Here is a 9,169-nt window from a genome sequence, read left to right as displayed (position 1 = left end):
TATGGGGAATATGCAGGCTGAAATGGTTCCTTGAGAGATGTTGCACTTCTTTTACAACCAGAAAGAGGTGTCACCGGGTCACACATTTTCAAAACTGCCGCAAGACAATGGCTGTATGAGAGAAAAAGCAAAACCTGACAGCTTGCAGGAGACAGTGCTCAAATGACTTTATAGGAACCATGATCCTCAGTAAATGTATTTCACGAAAAATTCCCTGATATTGAACAAGTATTTTGGAATATAAGGGAAAATGTAGTATTTCTTTCGCTTCATATAAATCCCATTCTTATCATCTCAAATTTAGACACCAACTATAGCTTCTGATTTAGGTATAAGGAAAGAACGAGGTACAAGGCATGTGTAAGAAAGATGTGGAATAGCAAGTGCGTGCTGATGGCATGACCTTCTGATTTACATTTAGTTCTGAATAGTGTACAAAGCATGTAATTATACAATCTTCTTTTAACAAATGTAATGTTTTACGTAATAAAAATTTACTGCAACAACCTGGCATTGGAATACTGTATCAAGGTCAGTACTCAACAATAGGAAAAGTTAGGTTTGGTATGCATATCCTCTTCCTTCTAATTTTAAACACTTCACTGTTGGCCCTGTGGTCTTTGTTGCTGAAAGGAAGGGTGCGTCTGAGGTGTGTTCTGAAGAGGCATCATACCCTGCTGCAGATTCTGTGTATTTTGCGACATGTTTCCAAATGTGCCATGCTGCTGCTGTTGTTGGATTGGCATCATACCAGGATTGTTTCCGCCCATATTGAACACTGCAGAGAAAACGACATCCCTGTTTAGGGAAATGTTTTGCAACTAGAAACAAGCTGCACTTTTATTTGGTTGACAACATTTTCTCTTCGGGCTAAAAAGGAAGAAAAATCCATTTGAACAGAGTTATAAGAAAGATGAGCAAAGGAGGCGCTTTTACTTTGATCACTCAGGTTTGCAGCAGCAAGATTCCGAGTTCCACCAGATATTCCAAACTGAAAGTAGTAATATGAGGCCATAAAACAATCGGCAACATAATACAAAAGAAACGTGTAAGAATTAGGTTATTCCCATGCAAATGACTTTCAAAAAGCATAACTCTCATATTGGAAATACGAGATGTCCTCGACCGTGAAAGAGTAACATACATCCTTAATCATATATGGTCGGCTTGAAGAAATGCTTAAATGCAACGAAAGATTATACTTAGCTCACACAAGTTGGGAGCACAGGGAAGCTGTAGCTTCCCATCAATTTACGGCAAATTCACAGTCAAGACAGAATCTCAAAAATATTTGATGTGTACAATGCCAATAAATAGAAAATTCCAATCAACATTCTAAATAAAGACATCAGGATCGCTCTTTACACTCCGGAGAAGGCACTAATCACCTTGTCATGAACTATAATTATAAATAGACCTAATAACTCCAACATGCATGACAAAAGCAATAGGTAATACATTTTGACACACCTGCGTTCTTGGCAGAAGAGTTTGCGATGTCATCATTGCTGACATATTCGAGATCTGCCATACAGAATAAGTTTAACAAGATCCGAAGCAGACTGGATATTTGAAATTTTAAGGTCAAGAAAAGAATGCAGGACACTTTGAGAAATTATGATGCTTACTGACTGAACTGGTTCATCAATAAAACATAGTAGAATAAAGCAATGAACAGCAAATAATCAAAAGATCTAATGAAGCATGACACAGAACAGACCAGATGAGCATTGCGTTAGCATGTATATTGAGGAAGTTAGTTATATCTATGTCATAGGGAAGAACTAGACACACAGCTGAGCTAATCAATAACCTCGTGGCATGTGCTGTACAACAATGAGTGCCTTCTGAAGGATAAACCTAGTTGACAAACTGGGTTGCAACCAACAACAACAACAACAACCACCACCAAGTAGGATCCCACTAGTGGGGTTTGGGAGGGTAAAGTGTATGCAAACCTTACCCCTACCCCGGAGGGATAGAGATGGTTGCAACCAGATAGATATGAAAAATTTCTAAAACTTTTGTAACTGCTTCAATGCAACAAATATTTAGTTAGAACCATCAATTTCAAAGATCCCCGAAATCTTCGGTATGTTAAACACCAGCTCAATGCATGTGATAAACAACTTGCAGTTAAACCCAATCGGAACTGTATATGAAGATGTCTTAGTTGGTAGAATGCGCAGTAAGAATTAGAAAGAAAGTTCATCTGCACCAACATGATGTTGAAAAATACAAGTAAATGTCACCTAATGCACATAAGAGGCAAGCGGAATAAGTATGTCGCTTCATTAGACATATCTAGTCTACCAGGAAATAGAACAAGAGCACATAGCACATCAGTTAAAAGATTTAATTCATTCTTCACTTCTGAAACTTGCCACAGTAAGAAAACAGAATAAACCCATATTAATTTAAATCGGCAGAAAACAGCAGAATCAGGTGAATTTGAACTCAAAACTAGCGGAAAAAGCAAATAATTCGCCTGATGAAGAAGCAAATAAAATAAATACTGAAATTTATGACTCACCATCTGAGAGTTAGGTGTACTTTGGGCAGAATTGAATAGTGCAGTATTCATAGGACTAGAAAACTGGTTTAGATGTCGATTCAGCTGATTTCCTTGGTTGAGCTGACTTTGACCCATACCATGATGAATGGCACCAGATGCTAGCTGCCTGCCCTGAAACTGCTGTGCTCCCAGTGGCTGAGAGAACTGCATCTGAGGCTGACCATGCAGCTAATAAACAGGCTCTTCAGTTATTACATATTGTCCAATGTAATGAACTACAGAAACTAATATACTATTTCAAAGTAAGGTAACATAGCATTACTACAATTCAAAAAACCACACAGAGTATCCTCTGTTCTATCTTACAAGGAATCAATCATGTCAGGTCAAGGTTCTGCATCATCTACAAAGCTTTCATTACACCAAAAATAAACAAAAAAATACAGTTCGCCATAATTTTCTGGTTTGCAGAAAATCAATATTTGTCATGTTTTTGTTTTAAGATTAGAAAGTTCTTACTCTAAACAATTACTATCTAGATAAGAACTTCACTAACCTGCCCCCTGAAAAGAATTAGAATCACTGCTTTTGTATGAGAGAGATGTTTCGCAGTTGGAAGGTGATTCATCAGGCTCTCCCGCTGTTAAATCCATTATGGGTGGTCATAAGGAGTCAAGGGATTCCCTAATGCAGCTATGGGGGCAGCAAAGACCAAAAAAGTAGCATTTTTGTGAGAACAGCTGCCTCGGATTCAATTCTCACAGTTGACAATTGGAGGAAACAAAAGAAGATATAAAGGGTGTTTGGCTAAGCTTATAAGCTATAAGCACTTTTTGGCATATCCACACGTTTAGTAAACACCAAAAGTGCTAATAAGCCAGGCACTAAGGTAAAATCAGCCAAAAACCATAAGTTGGTCACCCCCATCTTATGATTTTTCAGCTTATAAGCGCTTTTAAATTGACCAAACCTTTTACCATTTTGTTCCTAATATCTTTTGTAATCTCCAAAATAATATTCCTAAAACAGAACTCCTAATTATCTTTATATTCTATTTCCTTCATTCATCTTTTTTAATGTGAAAATACTTGCATATTTACAAATCTTTAAGGACTTTTCAGTCAATCTAATAGAAAAAGTGCTTATCAGCACCTTTTTACCAAATACACTAACTGATTATAATCAGTTTCAACACTTCTATCCAATCACATAACAAATTGTTCATAAAGTTAGTTTCAGCATATAAAAGTGCTTTTCAGCATTTGATACTTCTCAGCTACTTTCAATCAGCTAACCAAAACGGGCTCATAGTGCGTTGATCCTTTATGTGTAAAGGGGATAAGAAGTAGCCCATTTATTAATAAACCGTAATTTGCTGATAAACTATGGGGCTGCTGTTTATAGGTATCTACAATGTTAAAGAGAGCTTGGAATGCCCGAGATCTTAGATAAGGCAGCAAAAGCAGAAAAAGAATGGCAGAAGGCATACAACATGCGATATACTGGACAATTTAAAGCATACAACAGATATTTGAGCAGAGGAAAATCTGATGCTACACAAAGCATTCTTTGTTATTTTTATCGTATTTTCAGAGCACAAAGCAACTCGCAGATTTTTAAGATGATAACAAAAGCAAGTTATTTATACGGTTCTCACTTGTATACAGCTAGTAATCGCGGTAATCGCATTATTTTGTTAGTAAAAAAACTAGCTTATTTGGTCATTATCAAAAGAAAAAATATTGACTAAAAGGAACAAGCATATAGGATAACGCAAGAGATACCTTAAACCAGTCAAGATGGTTGTACAAACCCGTACCTGTCCCAGTCCTGGCATTGAGGCTTGCCTAAGCTGCTGTTGGGCAAGAAGTTGCTGTTGATGCTGAGGTAACTGCATTATTTTCTGCCTCTGCTGGAGCTGCTGCTGCTGCTGCAACTGTTGTTGCTGCTGCTGTTGTTGCTGCTGCTGCTGAAGGCTCTGCTGCTGAGGAGATGGTGTATTCATCATGTTAGCACTAGACCTAGGTGAGTTGACATGTGGCAAGGGGGATGCTGTTGTAGTATCAAAGGAAGTAGTCCCACTAGGAGAAGCCGCTGCTCGAAGTACTCCAGAAGCCTACTCCAACAACAGACACAGATATTAGAATTGAAGAACTTCTACGGAGATATGGACTCAATATATTAACATAACTTCGGGAACACTGATTTGTTGTTGTGTATAAGTTAAGGAAAAGAAGGGAAAAAGGATATGATTAATTGGCTTCCTGCAGGTTAATCATTTATTCTTTCCCTAATGCTCTTTAGCGCAATGTATAGAGGTAAAGAGTTTCAATCTGATTACTCAAGTATTTAATAGCAAACATGGAGACGAACATGTCCACTTAATTTCGGTTCCTCCGTTAAATTCAAATAAATGAGGGAAATAATTCTTACCACCTGCTTCACCCCAACCAAAAAGAAAAGGTGTTAACACTTGCAACCAAGGATGTAAATAAGCAGTGAACAACTGGCAGTATCAACATCAGGTTTGAGTATTTGGTGTAACATAAGAAGTGTATACAGCAACAACAAACCCAGTGAAATCCCACAAGTAGGGTCTGCGGAGGGTAGCGTATACGCAGACCTTACCCCTGCCTTATGAAGATAGAGAGGTTGTTTCCGAAAGACCCTCGGCTCAAGAATAGTAAAAATGAAGCAATAGAGAAACAATAGCAACAAGGTAATAAGACAATAGAAGCAAATATTACAACGACTAATAACAGAGATCCGGGGATACGAAACTACAAGAATAGTGTCAATCCTACTGATAATAATGACACACCGTATAAAAACAAGGGACTAGGAATAGGAAAATACCCGACTAGTACTACTACTACTGGTAAGACAAGGCGAAACTCTAGACTGTCTATCAACCCACCACCCTAATTCTCGACCTCCACACCTTTCTATTGATGATCATGTCCTTGATAAGCTGGAGCAGAGACATGTATAACTGGTAAGACAAGGCGAAACTATAGACTGTCTATCAACCAACCACCCTAATTCTCGACCTCCACACCTTTCTATCGATGATCATGTCGTCAGTGAGCTGGAGCAGAGCCATGTATAATTGATGTGTATATGATTTTTAAACGTAAGAAGTGTATATGATTTTTAAACACTACAATGAACCTTTTAAACTCCTTGCATAATTGATGGATCTAAACCCATTGTAAGATGTAAAGTTTTTCGGTACCGCCTGGTGCTATGGAACATACTTAACAAAATATCAGGTTGGCCGGCATAGAAAGGGGTCTGTATACCTAGACTGAGTAATTAGCAACTATCAAAACGAAAACACACCCAAAAAAAAAATTAATCCCCTCCCCGGAACAAGTAAAGATAAGTAGAACCATACCGAAAACAAAAAAAGGTAGAGAGTTGCTCTAAGCTCTCGCTATGCGCTGGGACAAGGGAAGGCCAGATCTTACATTGCATTTCTTGCAAGAGGCATTTTCCAAGGCTGAACCCGAAAACCCGTGACTCTCTAGTCACATGGCGCAACTCTAACCTTTTCACCAAGGCTCCTCTTCTCACAGAAAGATCGCATAACATATTTGTATAGTAATATTTGTCCCTTTGTTCATAACACCTTTAAATAACAAAATTAAAGGAAGATCTGGAAGTAAAATTCATGTGTTACAATCTTATCTTCATTCCTTGAGCAAAATGCTCATTTACGAGGTAATTATAAGAAATCTGACCTGTAACAAAGCTCCCTGACTATTGACATTGCTCGATGAAAAGGGAGGAGTATTCTTCAGATAAGTGCCTGTTTGAATGTAACATCAGTTTCGCTAGTCAAATGTTCATGAAATAAAGTGGAGAGAGCATGACAACATTAGTTGATAGATTACCAGATGAATCAGCGAAAGACTGGGGCCCGTCAGTGATTGTAAGCACATCTACCAAATGACCAGGAAGCGCAGAAGTAATATGCCTTTGGTCTCCAGGTACACGTAACCCTGTGTAAGTACCAGTTTCATGAAATCTGTGAGTATACATGTAATCAAACAAGTCATAAACCAGTGTACCTCCAAACAGCACCGAAGAGATGCTACAAATACACTAGACACGTGGCGGATGAATTTGTACATAAATGTTATGATGCATAGCAGCAGCATATAGAATCATTTGACTTGAAATTTTCACCCTTCCTATACTGTATCAATTCTTCAACGGAGAACATGTGCAATTTACTGATAAACAAGGCACTCAACGGATATGATAGTTTGTAAGAATCCTTCTCTCTCTTTCTTTTAGTTTAAGTAGAATACACATCAACAGAGGGACCATTGGGGTCCAAGAATCTTACGCCTCAATTTCTCATGCATAACAAATGCTGAGAGGAAAAAAAAGTATCTTTTTAGGCAAAGGACTCACGACACAAAATTATCACCTTCACCATGATTTACTGCGGTTCGAAGTAAACTTTCTTGTTCCTGAATTTTTGCTGCTTGTGCCTTGTCAATAGTTGGAAGCAGTGTTGGCCCTTGTCTGGTTCCAAAGTAGGCCTTGCGGGTATCAGCTATGACCTTCTCAGCACTTTCACATGCTGCTCCAATCATATCAATTCTAACCTGCTATTTATAGGAATCTTAGAATGCCACACAGATAGACAAACATAAGAACAGCATCTGTAGAGTTTGCCACCTTCAACTTCTCAATTTGGGATGCTACTGATAGGTTTTGCATGCTGTGTAATAATTGCTCCCTTTTGGCATTATCTTCGACTTCCATCTCTGGCAGCAGCTTTGATGACAGCATAACAGGTAGAACTGCATGGAAAAGTATTTGCAACTAACAAATGACAGAAAGTATCTTCCAGATTTTCTGTCAACACAAATATCACATAGCCACGGCCCAAAAACTATCTGCTTCTTTTTTTCTTTAACCTTTTCGCAAATTTGACAAGATTTGATGCTCAAACAATACCACAAATAATTTGGGATTGGGCATCGTTGATTGATCAATCAATTATGCTCAAACAATCTCACCACATGACAACAGAATTGATAGCAATAGTGACTGACCCTCATGCTATCTAGTTAGCCACACATGTATATCAACCTATCCACAGAAAGTCGCAAATAAGTAAAAATGTCAAATAAAGAGTCACTTAGCAGTCAAACTAAATATGTATATACCCTTTGGTAGCATCCAAGAGAAGAGAATTAGTAAGACATCAACTTTCTTGGTGATCCAATTTCTTCTAGACAGTTTATATACTTGCTTATACGCAACGACAAGTATCAGTGATTCACGTGTATATTTAAAAAAGGACAACAAAAAGTCCAACTTTACAAAGTTACCCAGTGTGAGTGAAGAAATCCGTACTTGCAGCATTCTCAGCATTTACATTCTTGGGGTGTACAACGAAAGCCTTGGAAACCTTCTTAATATCTTCAACAATGTTAAAAAGCTCGAGATTCACCATAGAAAATTGCCCCAGAATATCTTGCCTGACAAAAGGATTTATTAAAACTAATGATTAACATGTTTGAGGAATAAGTTGGAAATCATGCATGAGTTTTAGATACTTCCAAAAATCTCTTTCTTTTTTTGATTGGTAATTCTTAAGGATATACCATCAAGTATCAACTGTAAAATACTTCATCTCAATTTCTAACGAGATCCAAATTAGTTAACAGCGTCTATAGAAATATAAAGAGTGTGTGGAAGTAAGAGCACAGATTTCATGTAAATAAATTTGGCTTTATTTATCTCGTGGAAAATTCGGATTCCATTTTCCAAATAATATGGAAAACAGAAATCAGCAGTATAATAAGATACCAAAAAGGAAATCAATATGAAATGTGCAAGCCAACCTTCTTATACATCATTCCTTCTACTAACCAATGTGCAAATCTATCTTAGGTTGGATTTTTTTTTAATTCTATTTTATAAGGGGGTTGAATAATATAAAAGTGCTAGAGAGTGAAGGGGTACACTCATTCAACTGTGATAATGGACATGTATAAGCAGATCAATTTTGTATTTCCTCTTACTGTTTTAAATAATAGAAGAAATAAAGAAGAGAGAACCATTTGGGGACAGCATTGGTGCGAGCGATGGCGTCGAAGTCTTCGAGGATGCGAGAAATAGCCTTGAATAGACTAATGGCTCGAGTTTTGACGGATTCCAGGTTCAGTTGCTGTTGAACGGCGGGGTTCAGGCCCTCCGCCACCCTGGGCGGCTGTTGCTGTTGTTGATCTTGAGCTCCTTCCATGGCAGCCAACACTGCTCTCACGCCTTCCTTATTCCATCGACTTATATACAAGTCCTATTCGGTTATGCGATTCAGTTCTTGCGATGAATGCGATGTACCCTTTCCCAATTTATCCCGTAAAGTTATACTTGTTCGAGCTATTTATGTCCACTTACAAAGGAGATACATCTATATAACTACATAAAATTACATTTTGTATTTTGCATTTTACCGAATTCAATTTTAACGGACGACCATTTTGTAATTAATTTAGAGTTTTAGACATATAAATTGCATTTTACTTATTTATTTTGCATATTTTTTAAATTCTCATAAAATTTACAGGTTAGTAAAATAAAATGAAAACCAGCCAAAATTTCACATTTTGGAAACACAACCCCCCCACA

The 9,169-nt window shown here is 37.6% G+C and overlaps 1 protein-coding gene across 3 annotated transcripts; it reads right to left on the bottom strand.

The window, feature by feature from the left end:
* Window positions 1-372: 372 nt before the first annotated feature.
* Window positions 373-8,942, bottom strand: LOC104247543 (mediator of RNA polymerase II transcription subunit 8). 3 transcript variants are annotated; one of them, XM_070168096.1, is made up of 11 exons: window positions 8,599-8,942; window positions 7,892-8,016; window positions 7,208-7,332; window positions 6,954-7,137; window positions 6,412-6,519; window positions 6,259-6,326; window positions 4,335-4,631; window positions 2,534-2,743; window positions 1,471-1,524; window positions 937-991; window positions 373-778 (listed from the first exon to the last, which is right to left on the bottom strand). In XM_070168096.1, exons 1-11 carry the CDS (start codon window positions 8,781-8,783, stop codon window positions 600-602), a joined length of 1,590 nt encoding a protein of 529 aa, XP_070024197.1. In that variant the 5' UTR covers window positions 8,784-8,942; the 3' UTR covers window positions 373-599. The 3 variants fall into 3 exon arrangements, with proteins under 3 accessions (XP_070024197.1, XP_009801888.1, XP_070024198.1); XM_009803586.2 differs by having other exon boundaries at window positions 6,954-7,134; window positions 8,599-8,934; XM_070168097.1 differs by lacking the exon at window positions 937-991 and having other exon boundaries at window positions 8,599-8,935.
* Between the last annotated feature and the right edge of the window lie 227 nt (window positions 8,943-9,169).

This window comes from Nicotiana sylvestris, chromosome 2, assembly GCF_000393655.2.
Source record: "Nicotiana sylvestris chromosome 2, ASM39365v2, whole genome shotgun sequence".
Lineage (NCBI taxonomy): Eukaryota > Viridiplantae > Streptophyta > Magnoliopsida > Solanales > Solanaceae > Nicotiana > Nicotiana sylvestris.
The sequence above is the reverse complement of the archived record's forward strand: the minus strand, read 5'-3'. Positions and strand labels throughout refer to the sequence as shown.

Excerpts from the sequence above, each read along its gene's own strand:
- LOC104247543 (XM_070168096.1), bottom strand. The coding sequence starts at position 8,783 with ATGGAAGGAGCTCAAGATCAACAACAGCAACAGCCGCCCAGGGTGGCG. Across the intron at positions 6,327-6,411 it reads GTCTTTCGCTGATTCATCTG|GCACTTATCTGAAGAATACT; the intron begins GTAATCTATCAA and ends ACATTCAAACAG. Across the intron at positions 4,632-6,258 it reads GTCAGGGAGCTTTGTTACAG|GCTTCTGGAGTACTTCGAGC; the intron begins GTCAGATTTCTT and ends TTGTTGGAGTAG.